Source organism: Mytilus californianus, unplaced genomic scaffold (genome assembly GCF_021869535.1).
Source record: "Mytilus californianus isolate M0D057914Y unplaced genomic scaffold, xbMytCali1.0.p SCAF_2, whole genome shotgun sequence".
NCBI lineage: Eukaryota > Metazoa > Mollusca > Bivalvia > Mytilida > Mytilidae > Mytilus > Mytilus californianus.
This window is the reverse complement of record NW_026262668.1, coordinates 19,906,067-19,928,011: the sequence shown is the minus strand read 5'-3', so window position 1 is coordinate 19,928,011 and position 21,945 is coordinate 19,906,067. Positions and strand designations below refer to the sequence as shown.

The window sequence follows — 21,945 nt, the reverse complement described above, 5'->3', positions numbered from 1 at the left end:
AGGTTTATCCTGTATTTGCAATAATTATGTCATGATATTTGTCTTTACATTTTGGAATCAAACAGTAAAATAAATTGTTTTTTCACCAATACATACAATCTTTATTTATTGTATAATGATTTAATATTTGTAGGTTCCCAACAAAGTCAGCCACAACCAAATGTTAAAACGGAAGAATCAAAACACAAAACAGTTCAACCACGAGTACCTTCATCTCAGTCTCAACAATCTCAACCACGAGTACCTTCATCTCAGTCTCAACAATCTCAACAAGAAGGTAAGGGCTGTTCCATTAAAATTGATATTGGAGGGTTAGAGGCTTCCTTTGAATATTCCGGATTTATTTTCCCACATCTTGTGTTTTATATGTCCTTCAAAGATGGGAAGTATTATGGTATACCAATGTCAGTCCATCAATTTGTCGGTCTGTCCCTCTGTCCATCAACACTTCTTACGATAACTCAAATTCACTTTCACCAATTCATATAACTTTAACACAACATCAGAATTGACCGCAGAAAGCTTCCTATCCAATTTTTATGCCCTGCGACAAAATGTTATTTTTTTTGTACTCAGAAAAAAAAATTAAAGATAGATCATCATACATAGTGTTAAATTTATAATTTCTTATGGTCAGGCGGGGGCATCATTTGTGTCTTACAGACAGCGCAACAATTTCAAGTTGTACTTCATCATCACTGTTTGTCAAATCTAAAGTATGTGGAACTATACTCATGCATATGGCAGAGCAGAGGGGGGCATCATCCATATCTAGTTTTATATTTGTGGATTTGTCATTCTAGAGTTATGGAACTTGACCCTTAGATTTAAGGCAATATTTCATAAATCGCCTGCTACCTCTGGTATTCCTGAATTGATTTCCTCCAAACTCTACATTATTGTGGGGACTGATGAAAACAAGCTCCCTTGTGATTTTTTTAATTTTCCAGTTTAACTGTTAAGGGAATTTTTCACCAATAGCACACTTTAATACTCCAGTATTCAAAGAAACTTTACTTTATTGTTGGGATTGATGAAAGGAAGCTACCTTTTAATTAACCTGATTTTCCAAATGTCACTCCAGAGTTATGAGGCTTGAATTGTCGGAGTTTGCCTTGATTGATTCATTGGAAACTTTACGTAATTGTTAGAATTGGTAAACAAAATTATGATTAAATGCCTTCAAAATATCCCATTTTATTCTTGAAACAATTTTAATCTGCACAATAAGGCATATCATGAGCTCTTGGCACAGCTGTTTATCTTGCTGTTGGAATAACAAGAAACATCTGTGCGTTCCTGTCTGAACTAAACAATTGATAAGTCAAGTTTTTACTTTTTACTTACATGACTTATTTGGCCATAGATTAATTAAAAATGGAGTGTGTCATATGTTATTTCTACCGACCGTGGTAGTCCTCCTGGGTAGTCAAGGTCGTTAAAGACCCCCCTTGTCTTTGTTATTTCTGATCATACTTTTCTTAATAATTTTTCAGAAGAGACAGTTGACAGCACCTACACAAAAAGTATTATGGAAGAGGTAAGGTTTTATTGTCAGATACTTTGAATTTATTTATTTTACTAGGTGCCAGTTTTTGTGGATTGATATAAAAATAAGAAGATGTGGTATGATTGCCAATGAGACAACTATCCACCAAAGTTCTGAGTATATTTGTCATACATGTTAAATCTCTTTTTATTATGTTCAGCAAAAATGAATTTCTTATATACTTTGAAATATTAATCCTCATGCCATTTATTTTAGAACTAATTTTTTTTTGTCATTTATTTATCTTGATGCATGAGTATTTGATTTTATTGATTATTGTATTTAAGATGACCCATTTTGAAGCATGAGTAATAGATTGTATTGATTATTATATTTAAGATGACCCATTTTGAAGAAGAACTAAAACAGTTTCGAAATAGGACTTTATCTCACAAAGTTGCTGTTGGTGATATAAGAGAAATGGAGAAATTAAAGAAAACGACAGAAGAAATGACAAAGTTTAATGAAGAAGTTAAAAAATTGACAAAGGTATATATATGTTAGCTACAAATTACCTTGTAAATATGGCCATTTAAAAAAAAAATAGTCATATTCTTTTGTAGCTATAAGATAAGATAAGAAAACTTTATTTTGATTCGGCATAAGTTAAAAGACACAACACAAGCTCTAAGGAGCTTTTGACCGAATATAAAAACATATACATAACATAAAAACAGTCTAATTTGACATATAAAACAACCTGTTATACGAAGTTAAATCTCACTTACATAGCATGCAATAAAAATTTAGCAACAAATTTAAAATGAAATAAAACATGCTAGACCAGAGCAAACAAAAGCAACATAAATAATAAACATCTCAAGAATTATCTGCAAGCAGAACATCGACATTCCAAACCATTCCAGGACTGAACAAGACTTTTAAAATGTGAAAAACTATTTTCAGTCCTGAAATGGTTTGGAAGGCTGTTCCATAAAGTAGCAGCAGCAAATTTGCTATAACATTACTTACAGTGAATGATTACATATTGAATCAGGTTTTTAAAATTTGACACATCATTTATCTGCTTTTTGTCTCGCCTTGATCGAGTTAAAAAGCGAGACATAGGTATGCTGTTTCAAGCGTCGGTGGCAGTGTCAACAATGTATTAGTTTGGGATTAGGTCAGTTTATGGGGAACCACTAGTGGTAGGTCAATGATATGTGGTATGCAGTTGTATTAGCATTGGCACATCTCATTTCCATGGAGATGGTTTGTCCCTGCCCCCATCTGTCATGGTCTATTAACTTTGAAACTTTTGCATAGTTTATATGTATTAGTTTGTTATTAGGTCAGTTTATGGGGAACAACTAGTGGTAGGTCAATGATATTTGGTATGCAGTTGTATTAGCACTGGCAGATTTCATGTTCATGGAGATTGTTTGGCCCTGTACCTCCAGTTATGGTTCATTGATTTTGAATATTTTGCATAACTAACATGTTAAATTATTGCTATTTTAATTTCAAAATTTGCATTTTACCAACAATATAACAAAAAGGTGAGACATATCTCTGTGTTAACAGTAAATTTTCAAAGAAAATAACAGTAGTGTAGTACATAAATTCACCCTTAATTTACAGAAAACAGATATTATCTACCTTTTAAAGAAAATTTGATGTATTACTTGTTAATGTACATGTTTGTTTAAAGAATCAATGATCTGTATATACTGTAAACCAACTAATTTTCGTTGGCAATTTATTTTCCAACTTTCATGAGTAGAAAATTAATGCTAAAATATGAATTATTGTGAATATGTCTAATGATGTTTCCTGGTATGAATACATTATTGAAAAATAATAATTATATACTGTTTAAGAAACCTGTTGCTGCAAATATGTTTTAATTTTTATACGCCCGTTTACGGGACGTATTATGGTATACCGTTGTCCGTCTGTCCGTTTTAAACATGTCGGACATTAACTCAAAAACGCTTTATCCAATTTGAATGAAAATTTGGTGAATTGTTTATATCTATTGACTTGAGCTCCCTTTCGTTTTTTATAAATTTTAGATTTTACATTTCCGAGTTTTTGGGTTTTATTCATTACAAAAAGAGGGATTTTCCAGTTTTCGGACAATAACTCAAAAATGCTTTGAGCAATTTTCCTGAAACTTTGGTGAATTGTTTATATCTATTGACATAAGCTCCCTTTCAATTTTTATAAATTTCAGATTTTACATTTACTAGTTATGGGGTTTTATTCATTAAAAAAAGGGGGATTTTCCAGTTTTCGGTCAATAACTCAAAAGTGCTTTCAGCAGTTTTCATGAAACTTTGGTAAATTGTTTATATATATTGTTGTAAGCTCCCATTTGATTTTTATGAATTTTAGATTTTATGTTTCCGAGTTATGGGATTTTATTCATAAAAAAGGGGTGATATTCAATTTTTTGGATGATCTCCTTAAAGTGCTTTGAGCAGTTTTCATTAAACTTTGGTGACTGATTTATTATATTTAGATGACTTTCTGACGATTTCATTTTTATTTTACATAGGATCAAACAAAGGAGATTGAAGATACCAAATCTTTGTTGTTAGATTCATACAGCATGATTGAGGAATGTAAGATGAGAGAACAGAGAAATACAGATCCAAAGTATATCCACTTGTTAAGATCTAAAACCCTTGACCCTGCTAACCAAGAAAGGCTTCGGTCCTTACAACAGAAGTACCAGATATTGGACCGTGGACTAAGGGAGTGTGATACTATCCTTGATAATCAGTGGCAAGAATATCAAAATAAAAATAAAAGGCATGCAAGGTTTGTCTATATATGCATCTTTTTTGTATAAATATTTGTTTTGAGTATACTCCAACATCATAACTTGTACGGTTTTTTTTTGTGGGAAAATACCACAAACATAAATAATTTCTATAATCCACCAAATATTTTTCTGTTGAATGAAAGTAAAAATCAATGAATATTTTATTGTCAAACTTCTGATGTATCTTTGTTCATATTGCCTCTCAATCTGTATTTTCCAAAATAATCTTTATAGATAAAATCTCTTCTGCAGTTATCTGGAATATGTTCACCCTACATAGATGCACCAATAACAGTTTTTATCTGGCTATTTTAAGCAAAATATAATTGCTTTGAAGTTTTTGAATGATAGAGTTATGGTAAATTGAATTAGGTGATGTCAGTAGTAATATGAAAAATACCAATGTTCCCCAACTAACTGACAAAAGACCAAGATACCGTGTCTTTACCACATTTAATAGATACTAATGGTTTGCTAATTTCCATTTACAAATTTATTTGCTAAAAATACCACATCATATGAAATTGCCATCTGGTAAATACTACTGAGACAGTTAGAAGGAATGAAATTTGTGAAAAAAGCATTTGATATCATCCAATCAAAATTCAGCAGTTTTTGTACAAGAACTAATTATTTTATTTTCAAAATAACTAGATATATGAAATGGAAGATTCATGCTATACTTTTTTTCTTCTTTCAAAACATGTTTCAATTAAAAAACACCTCCTTTTATTAGACACCATATACGATATGCATAAGAAAAACATTTAAACCTCAAAACACCTGGCCTATTGTATAATGTAGTAAAATTTTAAAGAAATGAGCATTTTTTTTACTGGCCATAGCTTTAGATCTTTGCAGTATTTAATGAAAGCATTTTTTTTATATAAGTTCTTTAATTCAATTATTGCTCCATATTTTTTACTTACCTCAGAAATTCTTTGTTATTTGAATTTTCTTTCACATAATAAGAAAATATCTTCAGTTTTCACTTTTTTTTAAATCTTTTTTTTGGTTACAGGATAAACACGCCTACCACAGATTTGATCTACCGTAGTATCAAAAGTAACAGAAATGTAATTCTTCATCAAAATCTAGAACTTAGTGACCTTGAAAGTAAATTAAAACAACTAAAGATTTATAACAAGACCTCATCTTGGCAGGATACTTTTAATGAGTCTAGGTAAGTCTATGATATTGTACTGAGTAGTAGAAAATTGAAGTGAATCCTTGCAAACGTTAATATTATTGTTTTCTACAGTAGGGTATGAAAGTAAATCTAGGTCCTTAGAAATTTTATGTATAGTAGAGAAAATGAATCTAGGTATGTTGTCATACATTTCGAGTTCTGTATTTTACTGTACAGAAAGCTGAAGTCACTTTAGGTTATTGAATTTTGATAAGTTATTTCATGGCTAAATATAAATGTATTGTATGTAAGTATTCTGGTTTGTATTTATTATATCCCAACTTTAAGAATGGGTGCTATATTGCATTAACCTGTCCATCTGTTTTTCCATCTGTCTGTCTGCCTGTTCATCTCTTTGTCCAACAAGTTTCTGTCATACTTTTCTCAGGTACTACTGAACAGAATGACTTTATAGTTAGTCATTACTAAAACTTTGAATTACAAGCGGGGGTATGCTTAGTGCAACAAGGCATGCATTCTTGTTCCTGTTTGCCCAAACTTATTTCTCTGAAATGTCATGCACATGAATGAAATATTTGTCACATTATTTTAGCAATTGTAAATTATACTTTCTAGATATATGAGTGGTATTATTAGTGACCTTGGTCATGGTACATCTTGTTTTTGACACTGAAAATTAACTTTGATTATGACTTATATTTATAGGAGTGCTGAGCTTTCTTCTTTAGCAGATTCACTACTGGAATCAAAGTCTGCTCCCCTGTCCAGTAGTAAGATCACAGAAACAACAAGTCCACAAAAGATGGCTCGGCTCAGGGAACATTTGTCCAGGAGATCTGTTCCCAGGATTAAATCTACTAGGCCAGGTAATTTATTATTCATCAAATGATTTTATATAAACTGCTCAAGGGCATTTGTTGTTGAAATTTTCAAAGATGAATATAAAAATAAGGAGAGATGTGGTTTGATTACCAATGCAATGATTCAACTATACATGACAGAACATCAAAAAGGAATATGAAAATAAGGAGAGATGTGGTTTGATTACAAATGATTCAACTTTACATCACAGAACAAAGAATGAGGAATATGAAAATAAGGAGAGATGTGGTTTGATTGCCAATAATTCAACTTTACATCACTGTATATTCACAGAACAAAGAATGAGGAAGTCTTTTTCATAAATATCATAATTATGAAAAAATATGATTATTATGCTGATGTAAAATTTGTTTACCTGAAATTCATCAGCTAATACCCTACAGGTGTCAACATGCTTCTTTTAACTGAACAATACTAATAAACCAACTAAAAATTGCAAACTTTGCAAGTAGAAAAATAATGTGAATACAAATTATTACAAATATGTAAAAATTGAAATCTTTCTTTATATTAATACATTAAGAAAATTAGAAATTTGTGAAAATAAATTGCTGCAAGATCTACTAGATTAGGCTAAACACAGAATAAAGTATCTGCAAAATAGTATTTTTTACAGTATTATGTCAGATAGCCTTTGGTTTCCTGATAACTCAATATTCATATGTAGAGTTATTTTAGTATGTAGTATTGATAGACAGAAAAGATTACCATTTTATACTTTATGCACTCACCGAAACTCTAACATTGTTGATTTTTATATTTTTAGAGAATTTATCAATGTCAAGGATTGTGACAGTGGAAACAGTTGCCAGCAGGAATCAACAGAAAGGTATATTTATATAAGTTTAGAAATTATTGCATCAATCATTGAATGCTTGCTTGTCACGATCCATAGATCGGTTCTACTAAAAGAGAGGCAAAAGATACAAAAGGGACATTCAAACTCATAAGTCGTAAATAAAATGACAATGCCATAGCTAAAAAAGAAAAAGACTAACAGACAAACAACAGTACACAAAACACAACGAAGAATACTAAAGACTGAGCAACACGAACCCAAACAAAAACTGAGGGTGATCTCAGGTGCTTTGTGATCATGTGATCATGAATCAGTTTTTGAAGGAAAACACTGTAAAACCTGCTTCAAATTGATCCTTTTTTAAGCTAACACTTGTTAAAATTGAACAAAATATGCATTCCTTAAAAGTTTTAGTTTTGTCACTTTTCATGTCATTACTTTTATAATTTTTTCAGCACCACCAGTACAAAATGAGGCTCCAGTGACAAATGGGTTCAAAGTTCAACAGCAGTTTGACCAGCCTGATGTCAGGCCTCAATATCAGACTTCATCAATACAGCAACAGGCCAGGAGTCTTACAGGATCGGCTATCAGATTTCAACAGACTAAACCTGCTGTAAGTGAAAATAGACAACCTGTTGGGTTTACAGTTAGTTAACAGTTTAAATAGACCATTCAGACAGATTATACCTTAAATGTATGTGTGTAGATGTAAGCTATCAGTCAAATTCCAAAAGACTAAACTTCCTGCTCTTCCGATTTCCCACCCTACCTTGGAAACTGGAAAAAAAACCTGAATTTTTTATTAATCTGATGTAGGTCTGGAGATGTCATTGACATTTGTGAAAATGATGAACATCTTGGGTAAACCCTTTGAATGCATAACATTCAGTAGCATCTCTTAAAATTCACAATTCTAGGTTTGGTATATGCTTTAATACATTTATGAGAGGCAGGGTTTTAATGCCTGCAATGTCCTGGGCATATTTTTCTACCTCTTTCCATCCATCAATCTGTCCAACATAGGGTACATGGTTTGTCTGGTTAACTCCTCCTTCAGTTTCAAACTGAAACTTTTATATCATGCTGGGTCTTTGAACATATAAGGGTGTGCATATATATATATTACAGTGAAAACTGTCTTAACTGAAGTCTTACAAAACAGACATTTACGCTAAACCCTCCTAATTTCAGTCCCCTGGTATTTCCCTATTTGCATATTGTTATTTACAACTAAACCCTGTCTATACTAAATACCAAAATCTCTTTGAAGTCTCTTTTCCGAACGTTTATTGCAATAAAAACCTGTCAAAACCAATCAATACTAATTAGAAAATAATTGGTTATGTAATTAATGTCTAAGTTTTACCAAGACTTTTTCTACATATGACAGATTGTTAAACTTTTTTGGTGAAATTTTGGATGTGGGGTACATGGATTGTTTTGCTTACTTCTCCTTCAGTTCTCAAGCTAGAACCTTTATACTATACTAAGAGTGTGCACATTGTCAGGATTTTGATTTTCTTCAAATTTTTCACAAATAATAGGATGTTCAATTTTTTCCATTTTTTGGGTGAAATTATGCTTGCAGGGTACATGGGTTGTCTACCAAAATCCTCCTGCAGATTTCCAACTATAATTTGTATATGATGCAGGGTGTTAGCACTAAGGGATGACATCACTGATTTAAAGCTTTATTTACACTAATGCAATGTGATATATTATTGCTCACTAACTTTTGGTTACATGCTGTATGAAACATGTTGTTGCTATGAAATAATTTCTGTTACTAGCTAGTAATTTATTTTTGTTGACATGCTGTTATATTTTGTATGCATGTTTTTAACTTCTCTGTAACCTTTGTACTTACATGGTTTTATGAGAATAAACTATCTATATATCTATTAGCTAACACAATGTACTGTTAACATATTCACTTTTCTTCACAGAATATGAATTTTGGTCAATCAGGCATGACTGTATCAGGTGACAGAAATCAGTCAGGTGGAAGATTTGAAAGTCAACCAAGAATGACAGAAGGATTTAATGCAGTGAAACGTTCCTATGGTGTACTACCTCCTGATGGTAAAATCAATAATGAGCAATCAACGTTTGGTGCACATATATCTCTCAAACAAAATTCTTTGAAAAGATCATTCTTGTATTTTTTGTGTCATAGTCATTTTTATAAAGCTTTATCCTTGTCCATTTGTATCCATATGTCTTGGAATTGCTTTCCATTAGGTAACTAATATATTTAGCCGTTACAAAATCATTTGAAATTCATTAATGTTGTTAGGGACTATAAAACACATGTTGACATTAGATTTGACAGTTTCACATTTGTCATATTAGGAACCAGGTAAAATTAAAAATCTAACACATTTAAATATCTGTTGTGCTAGAGTTATGTCCCTTGATAATGAAGAACAATAACCAAACATTTAGGTTTCCAATCAATATATTAAGTAACTGATTTAGAAGTTTGAAAACAAAGGAACCAGGTCAAGTTAAAATGTGACACATTTGAATATCAGTTGCCCAGAGTTCTGTCCCTTGGTAATGCTATTAAACACAATATGAGAAACCTATATAGTATGAGGATAGATGAAATTTTACGTTTTATAAATATGTCCATTTATAGTAATTGTGGAAAAGAGAGCAATTTGACATTTATGATCGTTACCTTGAGTATGCATCAGTTTAATTCTAATTTTGAAATAATATATATATTAGGAACCACCAAAAGCAGGTGATCTTTAAATTAGGAAAATATCAGTTTTATGATGTTAAGTTATACCCCCCAAAAAATACAAAGAATAAACAAATTGTAGGTTTTTCTTTATTTTAAGTATCAGTATGTCTTGTAGAAATCACTTGAAGTTTAAAATACTCTAACCTTGTTTTAAAACAATGAACAAAAGTGAGAAAGGAATTTTAATTCAGTTAAACCCTGTTATATTTCATGAAAGAAGTACTTGTATTCATGCATACATTTTTGTTTTATTTCACAAATGGTGAACATCTCATGCCCAAGATTAAATAATTTCAGATTTGAGACCCACCCTGAGTGGTATAGAGGACATAACACCTCCCTCCTCTACAGGATATGAAGAAGATGAGGAGGACGAGGAGACAGAGACAGAAACTAATGATGATGAGGAAGGTTTTGGGCCCCAGTACAATATTCCTTCTGAAGAATCCAGTGATAGTGAAACTGAAGTTCTTGGCTCGGGTAAATACAATAATTACTGTCCCTATACAACTAACCCTCATTTTTCAATGTCAGTTTAAATTTCCCTGCCCTTTATGCCAGTTCTTCCCTACCTTGCATAACCGAGCAAGTCATTTCGTACCTTGACCATTTCGTATCTCTGCCATTTCGTACCCAAAATTACCATTTCTTACCCAACATTTACCATTTCGTACCCACAATAAAAACCATTTCATACCCTATGGGCCATACCATTGCATCAACCATTTCGTACCTCATAGACTAAATACATGTTTACTATTTCGTATCATATATTTGTAAAAGTTATCATTTTGATTTTTTTATACGACCGCAAAAATTAAAAATTTTTTGGTCGTATATTGGTATGACGTTGGCGTCGTCGTCGTCCGGCGTCGTCGTCGTCCGGCGTCGTCCGAAGACACATTGGTTTTCGCACTCTAACTTTAGTTTAAGTGAATGGATCTCCATGAAATTTTACCATAAGGTTCAATACCACGAAAGGAAGGTTGGGATTGATTTTGGGGGTTATGGTACCAACAGTTAAGGAATTAGGGGCCAAAAAGGGGCCAAAAATAAGCATTTTTGTAACTTCCAGACAATAACTTGTGTGTAAGTGTATGGATCTCTCTGACATTGTACCACAAGGTTCCATATCACATAGGAAAGGCTGTAATTGATTTTGGGGGTAATTGCCTCCAAATTTTAGGAATTAGGGGCCAAAAAAGGGGCAAAAAACAAGCATTTTTCTAGTTTCATGACAATAACTTGTGTGTAAGTGTTTGGATATTTCTGAAATTGTACTACAAGGTTCCATATCACAAAGGGAAAGCTGGAATTGAGTTTGGGGGTAATTGCCCGAAACGTTTAGGAATTGGGGGCCAAAAAGGGGCCAAAAATAAGCATTTTTCTAGTTTCCAGACAATAACTTGTGTTCAAGTGTATGGATCTCTCTGAAATTGTACTGCAAGGTACCATACCACAAAGGGAAGGCTGGGATTGAGTTTGGGGGTGATGAATCATAAGGGGGTTCAAAAAATTTGGGGGGGGATTTTTTTTTTTCCTTTTTTTTTCTTTTTTTCCTTTTTTTTTTCTTTTAAAATTTTCCATTTTAAGTTGGTTATTTCTGATTAATATTTAAAAGCAAATAATAATGATATGGTAGGAGATACACACCAAACAGGATGTGTAAATTATTATCTAATAAGTATTGTGCAATAGCAAGAAATTTTCAATTGCACAGTATTGCACAATAGCAAGAAATCTTCAATTGCACAGTATTGCGCAATAGCAAGAAATCTTCAATTGCACAGTATTGCGCAATAGCAAGAAATATCCAATAGCACAATATTGCGCAATAGCAAGAAATTGTCAATTGTACAGTATTGCGCAATAGCAAGAAATATTCAATTGCACAGATTGTGCAAAAGAAGATACTTCGTATAAATTGCTTATTTCTTGATCAATTTCAATGGGGTTTTATTCTTGAATTCTTGGGGTTCTTTAATATGCTGAATCTAACCGTGTATTAAGTTTTTGGATTTTGGGCCCCGTTTTTAAATTGGTCCACATTGAGGTCCAAAGGGTCCAAAATTTAACTTTGTTTGATTTCATCAAAAATTGAATTATTGGGGTTCTTTGATATGCTGAATCTAACCGTGTATTTAGATTCTTAATTTTTGGTTCCGTTTTCAAATTGGTCTACATTAAGGTCCAAAGGGTCCAAAATTAAACTTAGTTTGATTTTAACAAAAATTGAATTTTTAGGGTTATTTGATATGCTGAATCTAACCATGTATTTAGATTTTTGATTTTTGGGCCCTGTTATCAACTTTGTCCACATTGAGGTCAAAAGGGTCCAAAATTAAACTTAGTTTGATTTTAACAAAAATTGAATTTTTAGGGTTCTTTGATATGCTGAATCTAAACATGTATTTAGATTTTTGATTATGGGCCCAGTTTTCAAGTTGGTCCAAATCGGGGTCCAAAATTAAACTTTGTTTGATTTCAACAAAAATTGAATATATGGGGTTCTTTGATATGCTGAATCTAACCATGTATTTAGATTTTTGATTTTTGGGCCCTGTTATCAACTTTGTCCACATTGAGGTCAAAAGGGTCCAAAATTTAACTTTGTTTGATTTCATCAAAAATTGAATTATTGGGGTTCTTTAATATGCTGAATCTAACCGTGTATTTAGATTCTTAATTTTTGGTTCCGTTTTCAAATTGGTCTACATTAAGGTCCAAAGGGTCCAAAATTAAACTTAGTTTGATTTTAACAAAAATTGAATTTTTAGGGTTCTTTGATATGCTGAATCTAAACATGTATTTAGATTTTTGATTATGGGCCCAGTTTTCAAGTTGGTCCAAATCGGGGTCCAAAATTAAACTTTGTTTGATTTCAACAAAAATTGAATATATGGGGTTCTTTGATATGCTGAATCTAACCATGTATTTAGATTTTTGATTTTTGGGCCCTGTTATCAACTTTGTCCACATTGAGGTCAAAAGGGTCCAAAATTAAACTTAGTTTGATTTTAACAAAAATTGAATTTTTAGGGTTCTTTGATATGCTGAATCTAAACATGTATTTAGATTTTTGATTATGGGCCCAGTTTTCAAGTTGGTCCAAATCGGGGTCCAAAATTAAACTTTGTTTGATTTCATCAAAAATTGAATTCTTGGGGTTCTTTGATATGCTGAATCTAACCATGTATTTAGATTTTGGATATTGGACCATAATAGGTGAATGTCCAATTTAAAATTTTTAAGTTCTTAGACCACATTCATTCTGTGTCAGAAACCTATGCTGTGTCAAATATTTAATCACAATCCAAATTCAGAGCTGTATCAAGCTTGAATGTTGTGTCCATACTTGCCCCAACTGTTCAGGGTTCGACCTCTGCGGTCGTATCAAGCTGCGCCCTGCGGAGCATTTTATTTTAAATATAACTAAATAAAATGCATCCAGCCATAGAAATGTTATAAAGACCGATGATTGGTTTGATTAAGCAGCACTTGGAAACTTTAATAGTTTTAATTACACTTTAATGTGTTTGTTTGCAGGATGTATCCTTAATGAATTTTTGAACTCTACTAGTATGAGGTTAATAAACCAACAAAGGAATTATTATCTGCAACTGTTTTTATAGTTATTAACAGTTGTTTTTGTCAGGAAATGCAGTGAAAAGGGACACAAGCTGATATTCACCCAAGAAGGAAGCCATGAATAAAAATGTTTGCATAAGAATTTGCACCTTTTGTGACCAATCAAAGAACTTGCTATGGCTTTTTCAATTTGAGAAATTACAAGTTCATTTATTTTGTATCCTTATATATATCTAACCTTCTAAATTTCAAAAATGTTTGGTAAATATCTTTTTTTAATTTGTATTGCATATTTTCTAAAAGTATTATTTTAAAAAAATCCATGCATATGATACATACATTTAGGTTCAACTACATCTTACGATAATCAATTGAATATATCTCAATATTTAGGCACACGTTGCAATTTCAAATGGCACGTGCATTCAATAAACATTTTAAATCCAATTAAATAGAATGCTACCTTTTTAAAACTATATGTCAGTACGGCGTGTGTCTTGAGTTACAAGTTTATACCAAAGTAACAAGATCAATGTTGTCGGCAGAAATGTGAACTGTTACTAAAGCGCTAGCTAATATTTGAAATAAATATCTTAAATACAAAGTTTTACAGTTTTCAAAAAATTTCGTTTATTGACTTTATTATATTCCTTCAGATACAATATCTCATAGGTGCTTTAATTTTAAATTTTAGGTATTTCTCGTGACCTCTACCGCCCATACAAATCTTCCACAAGGTATGAAATGGCATACATACAAACCTTCCATGAGGTACGAAATGGTATACATACAAATCTTCTATGAGGTACAAAAAAGTTATACATATAAATCTTCCGTAAGGTACGAAAGGGTGCACATCAATGAGACAATTTTTACCAAGAAATCAAAAACATATAAATCTTCCATGAGGTACGAAATGGCATACATATAAACTTCCATGAGGGACGAAATACTATATCTATAAATTTTCCATGAGGTACAAAATGGTATACATGTAAATATTCAATGGTCAAGGAACGAAATGGTCAAGGTACAAAATGGTTTTTGCCAGGGTACGAAATGGGGGTACAAAATGGTTAGGGTACGAAATGACTATAATTCGCATAACCTTCCTATAGTATGACTTGTTGAATTGTTCTCACGCTTGAAATATATGCCATTGGATGTTAAAAACTTAAGGAGCTAGATTAAAAATGTAAATTGCAATAATGTCATCATGACAAGATGTATCTACCCTGAACATTAGAGAAATTTAACAACTGGCTTTAGAGTAGTTACCCCTGAAATATCCAATTTGACCGATTTTTGCAGTTTTGTCAATATTTTATATTTTTAGAGCTAGGTTTAAATTGTAAATGGCAAAAATGACCAGCACAAAATGATCTTTCTATCTGGGGAATTTGAAAAAAATCCAGCAACCTATTTTGGAGTTATTGCTCCATAAATATCCATTTATACCAATTTCCACATTTTTTGCTGTTATCTTTAAAACTATAGTAGCTAGGTTAAAAGTGTAAATTTCAAAAAGAGATGTGGTATGATTGCCTATGAGCCAACTATCCACCAGTGACCATAAGACAAACAACTTAAGGTCACTGTACGTCCTTAGCCATGAGCGAAACCCATACTGTATAGTAAGCTATGGAAAACCCCAGCATGACAAAAAAAGTAAAATCACAAAAATACTGAACTCCGAGGAAAATTCAAAAAGGAAAGTCCCCAATCAAATGGCAAAATAAAAAAAACAAACACATCAAACAAAATGTGAATCAATTATTAAAAAAATTAAAAAAAAAACAAACAGCCTAAGTTCTGCTAAAAAAAAAAAATAGAATCAAATATGATTGACAGCTACCAACAACAACCACTGTACCCTCGCAATTTATCTAATAATTAAAATCATCACAAAATTTCTGAAAGGATCAAAAACTTACATTGGTTTTATCTAAATGTATGGCTCTATAAACAACTTCACCCTAAAAATTAGAATGTAATATCCTGTTTGTAATAATGCATTTATAGGTACAGCCAAATTGCCAAACCAAATCTTTGTATCTATGAAAGATTTTAATACAGTTTTGTGTTTACAGAATCCATGACATGTTTAGCACTTGTATAGGGTGAATGCAATCTCTCCCCCCAAAAAATGGCTTAATACAGAAATCTTGGTCTAAATGTCTTGTCAAAGGAGTATCACTACATTTTGGAGACTTGAATGGTAATTCATAAGCTATAACTGTATGACATCAAGACCACATGGGAATTTCCTATTGAAAATTGTGTAACAGTTCAAGCCAAGGCTAATCCTAAATAATTCTTATATGATTTGCATATTAGAGAATACGTTGATACGATTGGTTGAGAGGACTTCCGGTAGTTTTTCTTGACGTTGTTTATTTTTCGATAGACGACGTTGACCGAACTTCTTTTCATGACCAATGTAAACAAGATGGCGACGATAAAGACACAATCCGGATCGACGTTAACAAATTTTTTTTTTAAATTCGCGTTGATAGGTCTTAATAGTTAAATTAAATAATAAACATAAAACATTCGTTTGAATGATACTAAGAGTTTTTGTAGTTTATTTTTCATCAGATCGCAAATTTCATGGAGTACATATTTTTGCGTTAACCAGTATATTCATGCGCCAGGCCTATTCAATGGCACAAATATACAATTTACGTGTCATAGAGGTTAAGAGTGTGGAAAAAAAAATTCCTTATCTCCAATTTTAAGGATTAAACGCCTTTTTAAAGGAATGTATTGGTGTATAAACTGTACCAAGTCACTCACAAACATATCATAAAGTCCGAAGTTTGTGAGTGAATTGGTCGAGTTTATACACCAATAAATTCCTTTAAAAAAGGCGTTTAATCCTATAATATCCCCATCTCCTCCATTGTATAAAATGCTTTGTATTATATATAGTCAGGTATGGATCATGTCTCCTTAGAGCACTTCATTAAAATGGTAAACTGAGGAAGACAACATAAGTTTTATATTCCATGAGAGTTGTTTTAACCCCTATTTATTAAAGTTATAGAATTAGCTGGAAAAATAGTCTGGTTAGTGTGAATTTTCACAGTTTTAAAGATAAAAAATCTTAAAATAAGAGCACAGAGATTTCAGTACATATGAAGATATTGTAAACACTTTTAAACCTTTCTTGAATTGTTCGTTTATAGATTTATGAATTATTAAGAAAGTAAGGTTTCAACTCCCTCAGGCAAAGTTGACCTAATGGTTTACTTTTATAAATTTTGACTTGGATGGAGAGTTGTCTCATTGGCACTCATACCACATCTTCTTATATCTACTTAGATAGATTTGGCTATTTTCATGTCCTTTTGATCATATAGCTCTTTGACTGTTTCAGTTCTTATACATCCTTGGCTTTAAAATATTTGGCTTTGAGCATTCCAGATGAAGATGAATCTAAAAATGTGCTTCGGACGCATGCCATTTATAAATTGTTATTTATTTTCATTTTTTAACATAATCTGAAATTAAAAGTGAAAGTTAACACTGTGATTTGAAGCTATGAACATCAAGTAGTTCATGCATTTTTTTGAGTGGGTATGAAAATATCAAAATAAATATACTTTACTTAGGATAAGCTTTCATTTGTAGTCCTCATCCTGTAAATGTATGACTGTTGGTTGTATAGGTAATTTAGAATCTTCATAGCAGCTGGCACATAGGTTGCAGTTCCTATTCGTTCATTTGATATGTCGTTTGTAAGTAAGAGTTGCATCCCTTTGTACTATGCTCCATTTCTAATAAAGCATACATTATTAATTTTTTTGTATATAACAGTTTCAAAATACAAATGAAGTAGAAAGATTGTCTTGATTCCTTTGCTTTACTTTATTCTGAAATTAAAATGCATGTTTTGTATACAAAAAAAAATAAAAAACAACAAAAAAACAAAAAAACACAACAACCACTTTCTTCCACAAACTTCAAAATTCAAGAAGGATGTTTTTTTTTTAAACTTTTCTTACAATTATGTACAGGTGAAACAAAACAAAATAGGAATGAGACCTCAATTAGACAAATAGCTAAGGGGGAAACTATTATCAAAAAGCTATTATTTGGGATACATTTTCAAAGCATTAATTTTGGTGAGATATTTTTACTGAAAATTCAGTTTGATGATGGGTAATAATTCTGAATGGAACCAACATTAAGCAAATTGATCTCTTTTTTAAATCACTATATATGTTAAGTACACTTTGGATTATCTCCCCTTAGTGATAGAATGTTGAATTATTAACCACAGTTATCTTATATTTATCCCCACAAGTTCCAGCACACAGTTTTTATTTGGAATGAAATTAACTTTAGAACAATTAACCAATGAAAATAAATTAGGACCAAGTATGCTAAATCTACATATTTTATTTGATATCATGACTGTTTATGAAAATAGATAGCAAGGCTACAAATAGGAGCACAAATTAAATTGGTACAAATTATTACTGAAATGTGCAAATTCTAATAAAGTAGTGCAAGGTATTTGTCAGAATATACTTTCAATTGAAGACATTTAATTCTTTTTATGCCCAATGTGGTATTATAATTATAACTGTCTTATATTTTCTTGTGATAACTTTATTTTTGCATAAAATGAACAATATTAATCAGACCAGTGAACCAGTACAGTGAATAATATTTTCTTCCTATGGAATATCAATTGGAGGGCTATGAATGGATAACAAGGGTACAGTTGAATTTTTAAAAAAGGTGTGCTTGACTTGCAAAAAGGTGTGCTCAACTTGCAATTGTTTGTGATAAGGGGTGTGTTTTTATGTCTAAATCTGTTTAAGGCAACAAATTAGTCAACCTTTGGGTAAGAAAAATATCAATCATGGTTGAACATTGGCTAATCACATTCTACCTTCAAGTGTGACTTTCTTACCATAGGTTACCTATGGGTAGAAAAGAAATTAAAATAGTATTTTTACCACCTTTGGATACTTTTTAAATTTTATACAATTACTGGGTCATCTGATAGATTTACCCCTTCAGACTTTTATTGTTTCTATGTTGTGTGTTTTTTTTCTTGTTGTTTACCTTAAAGTTTTTTTTTCTTTACCTATGATTTTGTATGCCCTTCTACAAATGATGAATTTGATTTTTTAATCTTCTTGTTTGAAAAAGATAATTTAGTTTCCCCTAGGACTAATATCTATATATTTGAAAAAAAACTAAAATAAAATAAAAGCGCTGTTCCTTTGCTTTTTGTGTGTTTTTTTGTTGTTGCTGTGCATGTATTTATTTTGTGTCATGGATGGATACCCCATATCCTTTGTTTTTCTATTAAAAATTATATATGCAAATAAGTGATATGATTAAATGTTTTGCTTGTTCAAAAGTCTCATAAAAATTAACTGAAGTAATATAAAGCATATATGTAGTAACTAGTACAAGATGTAGGTCCATAGTAAAACAATAGGACAGTAGCTCTCTGTTATCATTCCTCAATTCTTTCTATTACCCTAGTTCCAAAATACCCCTTCTTTATTTCCCCATCCTTTTTACCCATCCCTACCCACATTCACATGGCTTAGTGTGTACTTTTCATTTAGTATTTTTTAGTATTATATTTTCTACATTTTGGGGGGAATGTTATGTGACCCCCTCAAATACCACCCCTATTCCCGATTTTACACACCTCAAAATCGATCATCGTTAACTAAACTTTACTGATGAAAACTTCCACAGTAGGTTTTGACAGCTTAAACAAATTAATTACAATGTTTAAGTAGTCATTATATTGGTATCATTGATGATATTGGTACTGTTGATGTTATCGTTGATGTGATTGGTACTGTAGTTGTTCTTAGTTCCGTTGATGTTTTTGGTACTGTTGATGTTATAAGTAACGTTGATGTTATTGGTACTGTTGATGTTATAAGTAACGTTGATGTTATTGGTACTGTTGATGTAATCAATGATGTTATTGGTACTGTTGATGTAATTGTTGATGTTATTGGTACTGTTGATGTAATCGTTGATGTTATTGGTACTGTTGATGTTATTGGTACTGTTGATGTTATCGTTGATGTTATTGGTTCAGTTGATGTAACTGTTGATGTTATTGGTACTTTTGATGTTATCGTTGATGCTATTGGTACTTTTGATGTTATCGTTGATGTTATTGGTTCTGTTGATGTAACTGTTGATGTTATTGGTACTTTTGATGTTATCCTTGATGTTATTGGTTCTGTTGATGTAACCGTTGATGTTATTGGTACTGTTGATGTTATTGGTAATGTTGATGTTATTGGTACTGTTGATGTTAGGTACTGTTGATGTTATTGGTACTGTTGATGTTATTGGTTCCATTGATGTTATTGGTACTGTTGATGTTATTGGTACTGTTGATGTTATTGGTACTGTTAATGTTATTAGTGTTGTTGATGTTATTGGTTCCATTGATGTTATTGGTACTGTTGATGTTAGTTACTGTTGATGTTATTGGTACTGTTGATGTTAGTTACTGTTGATGTTATTGGTACTGTTGATGTTATTGGTACTGTTGATGTTATTGGTGTTGTTGATGTTATTGGTACTGTTGATGTTATTGGTTTCGTTGATGTTATTGGTACTGTTGATGTTATTGGTTTCATTGATGTTATTGGTACTGTTGATGTTATTGGTTTCGTTGATGTTATTGGTACTGTTGATGTTATTGGTTTCGTTGATGTTATTGGTACTGTTGATGTTATTAATACCATTGATGATATTGGTACTGTTGATGTTGTTAGTACCATTGATGGTATTGGTACTGTTGATGTTGTTAGTACCATTGATGGTATTGGTACTGTTGATGTTGTTAGTACCATTGATGGTATTGGTACTGTTGATGTTGTTAGTACCATTGATGGTATTGGTACTGTTGATGTTGTTAGTACCATTGATGGTATTGGTACTGTTGATGTTGTTAGTACCATTGATGATATTGGTACTGTTGATGTTGTTAGTACCATTGATGGTATTGGTACTGTTGATGTTGTTAGTACCATTGATGGTATTGGTACTGTTGATGTTGTTAGTACCATTGATGGTATTGGTACTGTTGATGTTGTTAGTACCATTGATGGTATTGGTACTGTTGATGTTGTTAGTACCATTGATGGTATTGGTACTGTTGATGTTGTTAGTACCATTGATGGTATTGGTACTGTTGATGTTGTTAGTACCATTGATGGTATTGGTACTGTTGATGTTGTTAGTACCATTGATGGTACTGGTACTGTTGATGTTATTAATACCATTGATGGTATTGGTACTGTTGATGTTATTAATACCATTGATGGTACTGGTACTGTTGATGTTGTTAGTATCATTGATGGTATTGGTACTGTTGATGTTGTTAGTACCATTGATGGTATTGGTACTGTTGATGTTGTTAGTACTGTTGATGGTATTATCTGTTAAACATGTGTCCGGGTTTAAATAGTTTGTTAGTACCTAACCTTTCCTCTTTTATCCTCATCAGTGGAATAAGAAAAGGTACAAAGAAAAAAATTGGATAAAGAAATCATTTACTAACATCCATCTTTTTAATTTTTCAGGGAAGGTAACATCAACTCCATTATCCTCTGTAAGACCTGATATGCCCAAATCAAGCCCGGTAGTAACAAGCAGAAATTTGTTTGGGTCTCCAAAACCATCAGACGTCAGCACTACAACCAAACCATTTTCATTTGGAGGCACAGATACAACTAAAGGATTTTCATTTGGAGGTAGCGCAGATTCAAATGGTGGAGCCATTCCAAAAAATCCAAATGGATTTGCCTTTAAATCAAATGCATCCATAGCAACAGGTTTAGCAGAGAAAGTGTCATCTACGAGCAGCAGCACGACTAATAACATACCCTCTACTGGTTATAAGTTTGGACAGACTGGTACCTCTGCCTTTGGTTCTGAATCTTTTTCTACAACCACAGGATCCTCAGCAGGATTTGATTTCTCGGCTGGGAGAAAGACAGATGAAACAAAAAATGATAAAAGCACTTCAGATTTAGGTATACCTTGGTAGTAGTAGTAACCTGTCTTAACTAAAAACAAATAATCAAAGGGTTTTATATAAACATAAGATTGTAATGGGATATAATGTACTTGAGTTAGCTGATTGACTGACTGTCAAAATAAATGATGGACAGACTCACAGACTGACAGAAAAACTGTCTAACAGAGGGGTCAAAATCTATATTTCCAGATCTACTTTGTATTGTGCAGTAGGAAAATAGGCAATTGATTTAAATATTTCAAATATAAAAGCAAAATTCAAACTTTACCAAACTTGGCATGCTAATTTCCCATTGGCAGAGGAACACCTCTATTGAATTTGGGGTCAATAGGTAAAAGGCCAAGGTCATATCAGCTATTCATAGACTGAAATTAGGGAAAATGTTTGGTTTTGGGATGTTGTCTTATC

The 21,945-nt window shown here is 31.9% G+C and overlaps 1 protein-coding gene across 2 annotated transcripts in view; it reads left to right on the top strand.

Moving 5' to 3' along the window:
- LOC127729434 (nuclear pore complex protein Nup214-like) overlaps positions 1-21,945 on the top strand; it is a 63,548-nt gene that overhangs the window by 24,584 nt on the left and 17,019 nt on the right. For both annotated transcript variants that reach the window (XM_052237260.1, XM_052237261.1), the window contains exons 13-23: positions 134-277; positions 1,497-1,540; positions 1,889-2,038; positions 4,050-4,315; positions 5,341-5,502; positions 6,175-6,335; positions 7,118-7,180; positions 7,606-7,766; positions 9,100-9,235; positions 10,203-10,385; positions 21,080-21,532. In XM_052237260.1, coding sequence (XP_052093220.1) covers positions 134-277; positions 1,497-1,540; positions 1,889-2,038; positions 4,050-4,315; positions 5,341-5,502; positions 6,175-6,335; positions 7,118-7,180; positions 7,606-7,766; positions 9,100-9,235; positions 10,203-10,385; positions 21,080-21,532 — 1,923 coding nt within the window. The remainder of the gene's footprint in view (positions 1-133; positions 278-1,496; positions 1,541-1,888; positions 2,039-4,049; positions 4,316-5,340; positions 5,503-6,174; positions 6,336-7,117; positions 7,181-7,605; positions 7,767-9,099; positions 9,236-10,202; positions 10,386-21,079; positions 21,533-21,945) is intronic.